This window comes from Accipiter gentilis, chromosome Z, assembly GCF_929443795.1.
Source record: "Accipiter gentilis chromosome Z, bAccGen1.1, whole genome shotgun sequence".
In the NCBI taxonomy this organism is placed as follows: domain Eukaryota; kingdom Metazoa; phylum Chordata; class Aves; order Accipitriformes; family Accipitridae; genus Astur; species Astur gentilis.
The window spans coordinates 62929128-62943440 of NC_064919.1; the positions used below are offsets into that span (position 1 = coordinate 62929128).

The window sequence follows — 14313 nt, forward strand, 5'->3', positions numbered from 1 at the left end:
AGCTCCTATATGCATATAGTGATTCTCAGATGAAGTGGCAGAGAGGAGTATTGTAAGAAAGTTCAGAAGAACACATTGTTCGTAACACATAGAAAGACAAGCGAAGATACCGTAGCACAGATGAATTTAACAAAACTGGCATCTTCTCCAGTGGCTTTGGCAGCTCCTCTACCTTGCATTAAATTAGAAGAGCAAAACTGGATGTAGCTGAGGATATCAAAGAGGCAGTTCTCTGATAACCTCTGCCTCAAAATGCAAGTTTTTGCTACTGTTGTGAACAACAACTGGAAAATTTTAGAATGCCTCAAAGCTTACATTTGAAGCAACAAGCCTCATCAGGCCAAGGACAGGATTTGCTGTGTGATCAGAGACTGAAGAACTACCTCCAGCATTAATTGTCCACAAAACACCTCCTCAGATTTTCATACAGGAGAAGCTGGTTAGTGAAGTTACTGCTAATTCAGACATCATTCTCCTTTCTCTAGGCATAAGGTTCAGAGCCCATATAAAGCCAGCAGGCTTGCACTTGCACTATGGTCTCCATCCAACTGACCTCATAGAAAACAGCTGTCTATGCCAGACAGGACAGAAGAGATAGTGTGACACAGGGAGGTGGACTTCTTGGAAAGGAGGTGTTCTGGAGCTCTTTTTTTGTTGTATGCTTCTTGTCTTCTTGTGCATTGTTAGTGCTTGGAAGCCCACTTTTGAAATAACCTGGTTGAAGCCCAGAACAGAGTTGTGCAAGTTCACTTAATGCTCAATCTCTCTTGCTATGGAAGCAGTCAACAGTAACATGTTTGAAATTGAAATTAAATATCCTGGGGTCTGTATAGAAAAAAAGTCTTCTTCCCAACTCAAGCTCTAGCTCTGTTGTCTAGCTTCATTAAGCCCTAGTTCCATCCATTGATTAATTCTGAACTTACATCACAGATTTGAGAGTGTATGTCATGGATGTAACCTCCTCAATGTAGAAGATGACCCTGAAGACACAGACTTAGGACCTCCAGGCAAGAGGCAGGTTTAAAGCCTGCAGAACTGGCGTTTGCTACGGTGACAGTGGCATATCTGTTTGCAAATTAAACCAGCGAAAAACCTTGGAGAAACCAACTGGTTCTTGGCTGAGAGTGCTCCCTGCTTCAGCTGACTGCATGACTGGATGCACAAGAGAGAACCCAGAACAGGCTGCCTGGACCAGAATGGGGTTATCTGTTCTGACAGTGGTCTCCATTTAGGCTGGGTTACAGTGACTGCCAAACTGCTTCCTTACCATGGAAAAACGTAGAAAGAAAACTTTAAAGAAAAAATAATTGTATTGATTAAAGGTTCCTGTGATTCTTCCCTTTATTTTCCAGAAGAGAAAAATAAGGAGGTTCCACTCCAGTGGACAGCATTAGTCCAAAGACAGCAAGTTTCTCACTGGGAAAACTACATTCACATCCAAGTGGTACAAAAGAGTCCTTTCATTAGATTTACCAATTTTACAAGGAAATCAAGGCTTTCAATCCTCTCTGAATTAAAAGCATAGGATGCTAGACTTCTCACGTGCTAAATTAATTTTGCTTTTAAAAACTGCAATGCTAGAGCATACTACAGATACAGACAGTGTCAGCTACATCTGGAAAATACTAGATCCTTCATGTCTTCAGCTAAAAAAAATTATTTTTTAAATTAGAATTTGTAATTAAGCCTGTCTTGTCTACCTAAATAGATACTGCTTTAACTGCTCTCCTCTATGCCAGATTTCACTGTAGAGTTACCAGTGTAATAAGTGTCAAGTATTTCATCAACTTTTAAGAATGTTGTTAGTATAAATGCACAAGAATATCTTAAAAACAGAACAGAGTCGATCTGACAGGCAGACATTTAGCTTTTGAAGAAAACCGATTTTTTTTTTCTTTAGATTTTGTTGGAATAATAAAATGGCTTTCATGTCTTCCTTTCATATTAGTTTAGCTATGAGAAAACAGGGCATGTGTCTTAGCTGTTCATTTTACTGATTGCAAACCCAGCATCTGCAAGATATACAACAGTGGACAAATATGGTTTTATCTTGTGCTAAAATTGATGGCAATAATAATTAAGACACATGGTATTTTTTCACTTCTTCAAAGGAAGATCACCGAAGACCTGTGCTTACAGGCCTTACTTAAAATGTGTATTTAGCATTGAACAGGTTAACACTTTAATGTGTGACTATTTTATAACAGTCATTAAAATATAATGATCATCTACTGCAGTAACACTGGTAGGAGACTTGACTCAGAAATAATATATACAAGGCTTATGGAACCTACAGACTGGAAAACCACTCTTTTCCAGAGTCTTCTCTTGTTTTAGATGAGCACAAATTATTAGGGTTTTTTCCCTATCTTGCATCTGTAAAAATCGATCTCCTTTTTTTTCTCAGTAAGTGCCAGAAATTGAACAGAAAAGAGAGCAGGATTCTGGGAATAGTCCTAGTGTCTGTCTGCAGTGTTACTGGAGAAATAATGGAGGCTTCCCTCCATCACCTAAGAGAAAGAAGTACTAAAACACATTTTCCCAAGGAGCTATGAAATGACTATGTAATTAATGTGAACTGAAAGCCTTAGCAACAACTGCTCAGTGTTGTCATGTCATACAGTGTAAGAAATTTTACTTTTCAGGCTTTCTCTTATTCCTAGAGTGGTAGGAGAAAAAGGTTGCATAAAAGATATTTACTCAAGAGATCACAGAAACCAGCCTCAAGTTCTATCAGATAATTTGCATCAGGATCTCCAGGCCATGGGCAACAGGGATCCAGATACTGTACATGACTATAAAATACGGCCTGTAAACCAAACACCTTATGGTCCTATAACATTTTCTGGAGTCGGCTTAGAGGGAGATGCATCACTTCTTGTATAAAGTATTTTAAGAGGTGACTGTAGCTTCAGAAAACAACGTTACATAGAATGAATTAAAAATAAGCAGAACTTGCTTCTGCAGGAGCTATCTCAGCTGAATCTGGCTCATAGGACCATTGACAGGGAAGAAGGAAAAAAAACCCTCTCTCAAAATAAACCAAAGGGCCCCACAAGCAAATTCAAGTGGGAATCTGCAATGTACAAAAGCATCCCTCAGTTCAGGTCTTAAAAATGTCCTTTTGTTTTCAGGAAGAAAGACTTAATGACTTTCAGACAATCAGTAAAGAAGTTAAGTTTTATTCAGGAATCCTACTGAAACCTATTGACCTAAAGAGAGCGAAGGGTGTGGGACAGAAATAGGATTATCACTCAAATCTAAAGTATCTCTCTCTCAAACTTTACTTACTGCAGACTAGGTGAACGTATGTGTAAGCTGCCACCACTTACTGACTTACTGCTCAGCTCCTGAGCCGTTGTAACTGAGCAGCCACATGCACATTCTCCTCTCCACTGTACAAACCCACAGGGTGCTGTAAACCCCACCAGCACCAAGGTATACAATAAAACCTGGTTGGATCTATTCCCTTCAAGGGAGGGGCATGACAGCTTCAAAACCAGTATGGTTCAACAAGTGGTTTCGGCCACTGGCAACATGTGCATTCAGGACGTTTCCAATGTAAAATTTATTTTTTTAAAAAAACAGCCATAAAATCATCTTTATTCAGTTTAATTTTAAAACTTAAATGGGAGAATTAAATTGCATAGCTTTTTCTCCTTTGCAAATTTAACGTTTCTGTCTAACCAATCAACAATACAAGGCATTGCAAGTTCAGACGCCAATAGTGGTACTAACGCCCAGCCGTATGTCATATAGCAGAGATACTATCTGGATGCACTCCAAACTCAAGAATGCTTTATATTTATATTTAGACCTTTGTACATACTACATTGTATATATGCAGACATGTTAAAAAAGATGGGGCTTTAATAAAAAATAAAATTTCTCTGGGAATTATCCTGAAACCCTCTCTGAAATTCTTCCATGGGTCCCCCCGCTATTCACCTGTGTGTGTTTCAGAGCAGTGTTGCAATGCCTAACACAATGGCTCTTTTTTAATCATGACTGGGATCCTAGACCTTAGTCAGACACCTAACACTTGGATTAAAACATTATTAGGATTGCAGCAATCACAGACAGGGTAAATAAAAGTGAGACTGCATTACCAATATGCCTTGCCAATAATATTGCAAATGTAAATGAAACACTGCAGTTGACATAAGAACAAATAAATAAATGAACAACTGCTTGACAATTTAATTCAGGAGCCACTTCACAGGAGTTGCAGCTTTGGACAAAGGCAGAGGAACCCCAGTGGACAGCAGGGTAAGGATTCTGTAAACTGTGCAGATCAGTTAAGATGCTACAGATTACAACTGGTAGTCTTGATTTTATATAGCGCCTAGTTCCAATCCCAAAGTCTTTATTTATAGTCACACAAAAGGTATTTTAATTACTTGACAGAACTAAAAGAATCATTTGAAGGAAGGCTGGGAAGAAAAAAAACTAAGTGACTTTGAAAAATTCTGGTAGGCTTTGATACCAGAGTCCCAATCACGCTTTGATACCAGAGTCTCAATCACTTGAAGTAGTATCATACAGAGATCTTTGACTATGAGGTCTATTTCTGTATACTTCTTTATGATAGAAATTCTCTTTCCTCATTTAAAATAGCAATACTCTGTATATTTTTAAAAAATGAAGTTACTGGTAATATTTTTCATCTTTCAATAAACAGCCACAAAATCTCTGAGAATACTACTGTGTTAACAGAATATTTCAGTTCCAACCATCATGAACTGATGCATCTCTAGAAGTTGCAACTGAAAGTCTCTTGAAAGGATTAGAACTTTTGACTACACTCTGTATGTATCTTTAAGGTCCTTATTGCAGAGTTTTCTGATGTGCTGTTTGTAAAGTTACTGGTTTTATACCCACTTGGGGTAGAACCAGTCAAGTATTTTCTCCATGTCAGATTAATTTCTTAGACAAGATTTCTTAAAACAGCAGCTCAATACATTATCCTTCCTAATTAAAAAAAAAAGAAAAAAAAGAAAAAAACACTCCCCAGAAAATCCAAACCCAAACCAACTGAGTTTTGATAAAAGCTTACCATGGAGAGCTTTATTAGGAAGGAATCCTCACATTCTCTACAGCAAAAAAATTGGAAGATTACATAACAAAGGATTTACTAAGTGATTATGGGCACTGAACAGATGTCCTTCATAATGCTGAAGCAAATGATATTGACAGATCACTGAATGAGGAGATGAAAACAGGTCTTTGTAACCCTATTTGTACTTTTTAGTGCATCTCACAGGGAATGTCTTTTTAGCCTAAGTAATAGATCATCACTTAAATTCAGCAACAGAGTTATCAAAGTAAATACGAACACATGGAAAATAGCATTTTTTAATAAACACTTAAAACATGTAATGAAGTATTTAAAACGTGTAATGAAGCAATGTAACCATTTTAACATGTCAGTAATCTGTTACTCAGATATTAACAAAAGCATCTGAGAAGATACATGAAGGACATCACACTAGAATATAAATACAAAAACTGATGAAGCAATCAAGTTTTCTGAAATAAAACTTACCTTTGAGCCATCCAAACTGATTATCCTGTAGACATTTCTTGTGCTGTCATAGAAGTAGGACACAGTAACAGCATGCTTGCTGGTGGGAACCCAGTTTTTCTTAGTGTTCGGGTCAATCTGGAAGACATGAGCTCGGGTGCTGAAGATGGGTTGTTCCCTGAAGGACAGACAGTAAAAATCATGAATCTAATTTGTACCTAACATTGTTGCACACAAGTTATCTGCCAGTTGTGCCCACCAGGGTGTACACATTTCACTTTGCATGATAATTTTTTCCTAAGAACTTCTGTATGTGATGCTGCATTGAGCAGACAAGTGCATTAATATACACATGCAAGCAAAATGCAAGCCTTCTAAGGCAAAAAGTCGGCACCCAGCTGTAAAGTCAGATAAAGAGAGACATCTCTAATTAGATTCAGCCCTGTCCCATCGTCTTCCCAGCCCTCACTCTCCATCCACCCCTTTAAACTAACTGGCATTAATACACGTATAACTTCACCTCATTATACTGCACACTGCAGAACGTGTATGACTTCAAACCCCCTTCTCAAATATCTTTTAATACCCTCGTTATTCTAATCAATTTTAGGCCATAATCTGAAACTGAACTGGCTGAGTCAATGCAATTACTATGAAACTTAAATTAATTAAGGCCAGGAAAATGTGTTGTGAAACCCTCACTCTTTAGAGCTTCACACCTGAACATTTTCATAGCAACACTAAATATGTCTAACATATGTGGTTTGAAGTTAACTGGTTAGCAACTAAAATTGTGTAAGGTAAAAAAACCCTACTGTACTTTAAAATTTACAACTGATTTTCCCCATGATCATTACCAGGACATAGGGCATTGCACAGAAATCTAAAAATATTTTAATATCACTATGATAGTTTTCAGTTCAAATTTAGCTAACGTTTTAGCAACAAATAGATTGCTCTATTCTTCAGGGAACGTTGCCATCAAATCCCAAAGATACTAAGTACCAGAACTTTAAGTTGGACTTAACTTTTTAGGTTTTTGGACTCTTGTGTTCTCCCAGTTCCAGGATATGAAGAAACATATCCTTTGTTCCTGCCCTCATTTCCCTTTAAGAGGTAAGTTTTTAATACATTTTTCTGCCCAAAATAAAAGCAAAAGAAAAACCTAAGATTCTGGGTACTCACAGTCAAAGGGTTTTAATCTGGCCTCATTACAAAGGGATACATGTGAACTCTCAGAAATATCTCTACTGCTTGGCAGCAAGAGCAGCTGAAACCAGCAGCTTTCTGCAGCAGAATCCTATTACTCAGCTGGGAATTAAGGCTCCTAGAAGCTCATCTGCCAGAAGATGTGGTATTCTCCTACATTGGGTGTTGGAAGAAGTAACAGAAAGGACACAGAACAGACCAAAGACAGCAAAACAGCGAGTTTCAGTGAAGGCTAAAGGAGAAGGAAGGCAGGCCCAGAGGATTAATGCACATGCTAGTCTTCCATACAAATGTCACTGTATCCTCAACACCAACTCATCTTCTAAATCACCAAGCTATAGGAGGTTGGGTAGCTGTTTGCCTGATGCCAATCCCTTGCACACAAAGGTTATGCAAAGGTGACTTTTATAGCCCTTTCGTTTAACAGAATCCTTACACTAATTCTTACCGCTCTTTCACATATCTACAATGACTTCTTCAATCATACTTAAACTTTAGTTCTTGCCTTCAATATCAGATACATTTTGCATTTACCTCCCAATTAAGCATATCCAAATGTAATGTGATGAATATTACCACAATGCAACCAGTTCTTTAACTTTGGAAAGTTAAACCGCACACTAAAACAAAAATCTTAGAAGCCTGACAATTATTTGGATGAAGATTGACACTGAAAGAAGAAAATAAAAGCTCTGACCACATTAACTAAAAAGACAAAAGAAGAGCTGAATCCAAATTTTAGATGTGTGGTTAATGAATACACATTTGATCAGCACTGATATTCTGTACAGTTTATCACACAACTGGGACTTTCAACATACCACAGGCTAGGATTTGAATATGTAAAAGGTAAGCGAAAACTATATGACTAAAGCAAGTAGGAGTGTCAGTAAAAGTCTGACTGTTCAGCCCTAAGGCGCTGCTTGCCTGCACTGTCAGCACAAAAATCTCCCGTAGCCCCATCTAAGTATACTCAATTTGTTTGATGAGGTGGCCTGCATATTCCTGCTACTTCCTCAGCAGTGTTGCTCAAAGACAAACCAGACCACTTCGCAGGGCACGTGCATGGGTCTGGGGTATGCATTACAGTTAGGTATGGAACAGCATAAATGAAGCTTACTTACAGTTTTTTAATCACTGCTGATAAAACTAGCATTACAGTCTTTTCTTTCCATGTTTTAAATGAAACTACAGCTTTCCTGAATGATAAGCTGTCTACACTCTGTGGAAAAACGATAGCTCCCTTCGTTAAACTAGTTGGACGATTTTGCCAGATTACAGGGGTAATCAGGATTTTTTTCTGACAAAGATGATAGATTTCAGATGGCTCTAGAATTAGAACCAACATTTTTACGCTTGATGATGAACATTTATAATTATTATTTTCCAAACAAATGGCAGTTATGCACCTTGTATCTCTAGGACTAAATATGTTATCAAATCAGTCAGTGATGTGCTACTAAAGTCCTTCAAAGCTGTTGTACAATTAGGTCATCTGTACTTCTCTGTAGCAACATACTATAGAGCTACTTAAATTTTAGATTTGCTAAAATGTTCAGAAACAAACAAAAGGTAATATAAAAAACATATACAAGGTTTGTAACTTCAGCTAATCGATCTTTACTCAAACTTTTTCTTCTTCCATTATCCGCAGAGGACATAATGCCCTCCCAGTCTGTAAGTTTCAGTTAATTCATCTTAACTAATATTAGTAATAAAAGTATTAGTTAAATAGTTTCCCTTTTCCCTTGCTAAGTGCTCAGGCAAATTAATATATATACAAATTATATTTTATAATATATAACACTTATTTATATATAAAAAAAAATTAAAAATCTACTTTTGCCAACACAGAGTTGAGAAGCAAAGAAGAGAACAGCTTTAAATAAGAAAAAACAATCCTGTAAAAACCCCCTATCAGTTCCTTACTCATCACTCTCTCCTCTTCCTCTTTCAGTTTTCTCTTGTCATTCTTTCATTACCAGAAAGTATTTAGTATTCATTAAAGACACTAATTGGAACTAAGACAAGAACTCATTGCTAATTACAAAGAGAAGTCATTCATTTTTCCAGAAATATCCTGATGCTGAACAAAAAGAAAAGAAACTAGCAAGAATGCCATAGTAACACAATTTGACTATTAGAAATGTCCGCTTGGGCATAGCAGAAACATTAAGGCTAGTAAGCTGCTGTTCTTAATTGGCTTAGACTGCAATGTTACAATGGTCAAACACAGACTAAAAAGAAGAAAGTGAGAAGTCCTCCTGGACTTGAGTGGCAATGCGAGGTCTAAAGAAGCATAAGGTACCACTTAAGCAGGTAGAGTCACATCATTTTCTTCCATCATTGATACAGAAATCCATTCATTGATATGTGATCAGTCCTACGCTAGGCTTAGGAGAAAAGCCTGTGTCCTAATAGTTGAATGAACAGTGTCTTCAACCATTCTTTCTATTTTGACATCTTAACACACCCTTTTCAAAAACATGCAGACTACTGAATCTAAGAACCTAAGGTTTCATTTTTCCACATTAGACTAATTTAAGCTTTCACAAAAGAAGCTTAAGTTAGTACAGAAGGTTAGAAAGAACTTTCCTTGCTAATCTATAATTAATATTTACCTTTTTAAAAAAAGCATGTATTCTTTGACAGGTCTGGTACTTCCAGACCATGCCAACACTAGTGCTGAAGACCTCCTTCCTCTTGCTTCTTTCCCCACACTGTTGTTTACCATGACTCCAAAGTTATTTTCATCGCCATAATACCTGCAACTTCTCAAGGCTGGGATTCTGTTCTCTTAGTTACTGTAAAAACAAGGCCACTGAAAAGAAGGTATGAACTTCTGCAACATTAGTTCATGTCCTACTTGCCCCCCCTTACAGTGTGTTAATGATGCTAAAAAAAAACCTAGTAAAAATTACACACACCCCTCCCTTCCACCTGCATACTGGGCTAAATTGACAGGGTTTTGGTAGGGAGGGTGCTGCACTGTGAGGGACGAGGTCAGGGACTGCCCTGTGCAGACACAAGAACAGACAAGGACTGAGGCTGGAGAATAAACAGACAAGGAGATGACACCTGAGCAGGGGCTGGAGCAAAGAGCTGCCCAAGCAGGAGTAAACAGCAGACATGGGAGCAGGTATAACACTGAGGTGACTGTGGCCCATGGAGGAATTGAGTTTAAAAGGAGAAAAAAACAAACAAACAAAAGAGCCACCACAGGCACTGACCACCATCTTCTGAGCGCTACCTGTGATGAGGGGAAGACCAGGAAGAAGTTGGAGAGATGTCTGCCCGGAAGATGAGGTGTCTTTTCTGTATTTATTTGTTTGTCTTCATCTTCATTGGCAATAAACTAAATTGAATTAAATTTCCTAAATCAAAATGGTTTTGCTGCCCATGACATTCCTGCCCTATCACAAACATAAAAAACAGACCTAAAACTTTAGATAACAGCCTGTTGGATCCCCAAAGCATTCAGATACACTAGAAGTTTTACATCTCTAAGCAGAGCTATTTTCTCTGACCCAAAGGACAAAAGGGGATGAATAAGCAGGTCCGGTGTGATGGAGTCATCCTACTCAGCTCAGCTTTGATAGCTCTAAATTATCTATCAAATAATGAAAAGTCCATGAGAATGACCATTTATGTCAATCATTTCAGCGACTTCTATTTCCCCAATATGGATCTTAAAAACTCCAAAGTGCATTACCCAGACTTACTGTTTTTGATGCACATGGAGTCCACATACAAGACTGTTTTCAAGACTAGTCCAACAAAATGTGCCTTGGTAGTCCTTTTTATCACATTTGCAAGTTGCAAACACAGCAAGATCCCACCATTCAGATTTCAGCCTCAGGGTTTCAGAGGAAGATGATGCCCTGTGCATCCAAAACCAAGCCAAACATCCTTGTGCTCAGAACTGGAGTACAACCACGCTCCAAGTTCCCTATCCACAGTGGAGATTGGTCAAAAAACTGTGCTCCCCTCAGCCCATTACAGTCACAAGCACAGCAGACCCTGCCACATGGCAGCCTTCGTGCTCAGCACATATGCTCTGGCAGTCCTAAGGACTGCAAACTCTGTCAGTCAGCATCACATACATGTTTTTGCAGGTGGTAATTTTGCACACAGTGACTTCGGAGCCTCTATAATATCTCTCATCCAAGGTAAGTTCTCCCCTATCACACAACATTAATCTCCTGCATGATCTCTCAGGCATTTGCTGATTATCCTCAGCTTTAGGATAGGACAAAGACCTTTTTGCTTTTTTAAAATGACAGCATACCAAGACTACAGCTTTCTCTCAATGCCCTGCGATGGTCTTAAAAAATATTCTCCCTAGCTTGTTTTTAAAGCTGTAGCAAGCTTTTGTTACAGCTTGAGGAGAGATCCCTGAAAAGAAATTAAGAGAGTGATTAAAGGTGCAGCTATAGTCAAAACTAATTTGTCAGCTATAGCATCCAAACACAGCCAATGGTTTCTCAGGAGCCTAAGTCAACAAGCTCTGCAAACACAATACAAAACAACAGAAAAAAAAAAAGAATTTTCCTTATTCCAAAAAATGCCCTGAAGTCTGACAAATACTGTATGTGGAAGCTTGTGGGACAGTATTGCATAACATTGGCTTCTTGTTGTACGGAAACTGTTCTGAAATAAAATCTTTCTTCTGGACAGAAAGTGACTGACAACTGACATCTTGAAATAAAAATTAAACTTATAAAGTACTTGAACAAAACATAGTGACCATACTTGTGAAATGAGTACATCTTAAGATTTTGCTTTCTATATTACATACATACAATTAACAACTTTATTGTCCCCAAAAAAGCTTTCAGATAGTACAAAAAGTGGAAATCATAATCGAGCAACCAGATCAAAATCTTGCCCATACCACCAGTGGTTCTCCCAGTTTTACACTTAGCTTCCTAGACCTGCTTTTGCTGTTATGTTTTGGGGTTAAGTCAGATTTACTCAAGGTCAGCAAAAGTTTAGGAATTTGATCCTAAAAAGCTTGGTAAGTTTTCTGTATTCAGGTAGAAGTTAATACATATATGCGCCTAGAAGTTAGTACATAGATGCGCCTATTTACCTATGAAGTTCAATGGCTTACTTTATAGAATATGTTCTATAGCTACATAATACTGCACAAAGCAATGTCTTCAAGATTTTTTCTTAACTATTTTGTTCCCATTTAACAATCAGCTTTTAGTATTAGATCTTTAACCACTTCTGAGTTAACATACCATCACAAATAATACCAGCAATTTTTCAGGATGTGAAGGGAGAAAAATTATCTAGAACCTTTCATTAAACCCGTAAGATGAAGTAAAAAATACATTTACCTTTGCCAGAAACACCATTACATACTGTATGTTAGATTTTCAAGGATACAAAGGTTTGATGAACTGGAGTGTTTCAGCTTTAAATCAGATATCACACAGTATTTAATGGACATAAGATACAGGAAGTCAGAAGAAAATCATTTAGTGATCTGCTCATATTTATATTTCTACGAAATTAGTGTTTTGTCACAGGCAATCAGGAGACAAGGCCTTCCTGATATGCCACAAGGCAGCTGCCAAGCCTGCTGGCTTCATCAGCTTGGCCAGCTCCAACACTTTGCTTTTCCAAGGGTATGTTGTAGCCTATTATTTTTATAAATCTATGATAGGCATTTTGATGCCCAGTTTTGCCTATTTTTTGGAAGGAAAGGTTCAAACCCCAACCCCTACTAAACTCTGCCCCTTCCCCTCCACCTTTGTCCACACTACAGCATCTACACTTCTTCATCCATGTTCTCTCCTCCTTAGCTCTAGTCTTAAACACAAACAAAGAAGTTTCAAAGATGGTAGAAATATAGAACACTGTTTGAAGTTAATTCCAATCCTATGAAATTACAGATCAGACTTTGAAAATACTGAAGAGTTATTCAAACATTAGATTTTTAAAGTTCTTTAGATGTCAAAATAACTTTAGAAGATAATGGCAAACCCCTCACTGAATTAATGAAACAGCTTCTAACAATAAAGAGTATATAAATAAGCAAAAGCATTGCTGGACTCCCTTCTTAAAACTGCATTGCACAACGGTGACACTAACATTAAATGGACTGAGTCATAGGTGGTTTTAGAATTCAAATTGACTTAGGAGCTTTAGTCCAGTGAACGGGAAATCACAACATGCTCCAAGATATTGTCTAAGTTGTAAAAGCTGTTTGCTATTGGAAATGATTCTGTGATGGGTTCATACAAAAGTCCCTGGAAATCAGCCTACAGGAAAAGACTCCAGAGACCTGGTATTACTTATAGTGAAGGCAGTCAATGAGATGTAACAGAAATACCACAGTACCATTCCAGTGGAATTGTGACAGAGAACTTCATATTCATCCAATTTTACACCTGCATTATTTTGTATTATCCTAAAGAGACAACATATCACACAGTCCCACACTCTGTTAATTCAATCAGGACCTGTTGGTGATGATGGCAACGCTTCTTCCTCTCCTTTATAAAGTTTTGTTTGTTGTTTTCTTATTTGTACAAATAGCAGAATTAATAAAAATTGGTCTAAACCAAAATTCTAACTCACAGTTGGACCTCCAGTGTCTAATAAAAAGAATCTTCCACTTGAAACCTTCCTGCATTTGGGGGCAGAACATCTAATCCAAGAGATTCCTCTGTGTCTGTTAGGAGTTGAGCTCTTGCTCTCTCAACAAGCACTCTTTTTGACCTGGCTCTTTATTTTCATAGAATTCTCAGAAATCTATTATCTTTGAAATGTCAATGTCCCTGTAAAGACTAGTTGAAATCTGAGAGCTATTCAGGCAAGAGGGGGAACAGTTGCATTATATTTGCATACCTTAAACCCCTAGGCTTTAAAAAGAAAAAACCAACCCTCACAACATTTTACTATGGGCTAAGAAGTATATGCAAAACACATATGTATACAGCTAGGTGCAAAGGATATTTGTATCAATGAATAAAAGTTTCTGTATGACACAGGAAGCAAGTCAGGAAAGCAGGTAACTTCAATATGTGGGGCAGAAAACATTTCTGAAATCTATTCCTTCTGATAACATTTTGGCACATCCACAGATGTGGAAGGCATCTTTATGAGCATGTAATCCTATAAAATAGTCCATTCGGGGAAAAAAATTAACCACTTTGTATGTGCCAATCTCAACTAAATGCTCAGGAAGCCCATACATGAGACTTTCCAGAGGAGGAAGGGAGAGAAGAAAGGCAGAGAAGTATCCTACAAGCATGCACTGTAAGACAACTGCAGACAGCACTTGAAATTTATAGTCATCATATAAAATCACAAAAGCTAGGATTACCATAGCTTGGGAAATAAGGCTGTTGATGTCAAACAATAACAAGAAAACCCAACCCCAAAAAACGTAATCATGAAGAGCAATGAGCAAGTTCATTTAAACTCATTCCTCTTCTGTCTGAGCTTCCCATTCATAAGAGACCAGTGACGAATAGTAGTTACTGGTAAACTATAGAATAGCAAAGAGCTTCTTCCACAGCACAGATTTAAAATTAATGGTAGCACAGCACAGAGATTACGGTCTC

At 37.7% G+C, this 14313-nt stretch overlaps 1 protein-coding gene across 3 annotated transcripts in view; it reads right to left on the bottom strand.

Annotated features, from left to right (window-relative positions):
* Positions 1 to 14313, bottom strand: part of HOMER1 (homer scaffold protein 1) — a 92421-nt gene that overhangs the window by 59891 nt on the left and 18217 nt on the right. For all 3 annotated transcript variants that reach the window (XM_049794436.1, XM_049794434.1, XM_049794435.1), the window contains exon 2: positions 5546 to 5702. Coding sequence is in view for 2 of the 3 variants with exons in the window: in XM_049794434.1 (XP_049650391.1) it covers positions 5546 to 5702 (157 nt within the window). In the remaining variant the exon portion in view is untranslated. The remainder of the gene's footprint in view (positions 1 to 5545; positions 5703 to 14313) is intronic.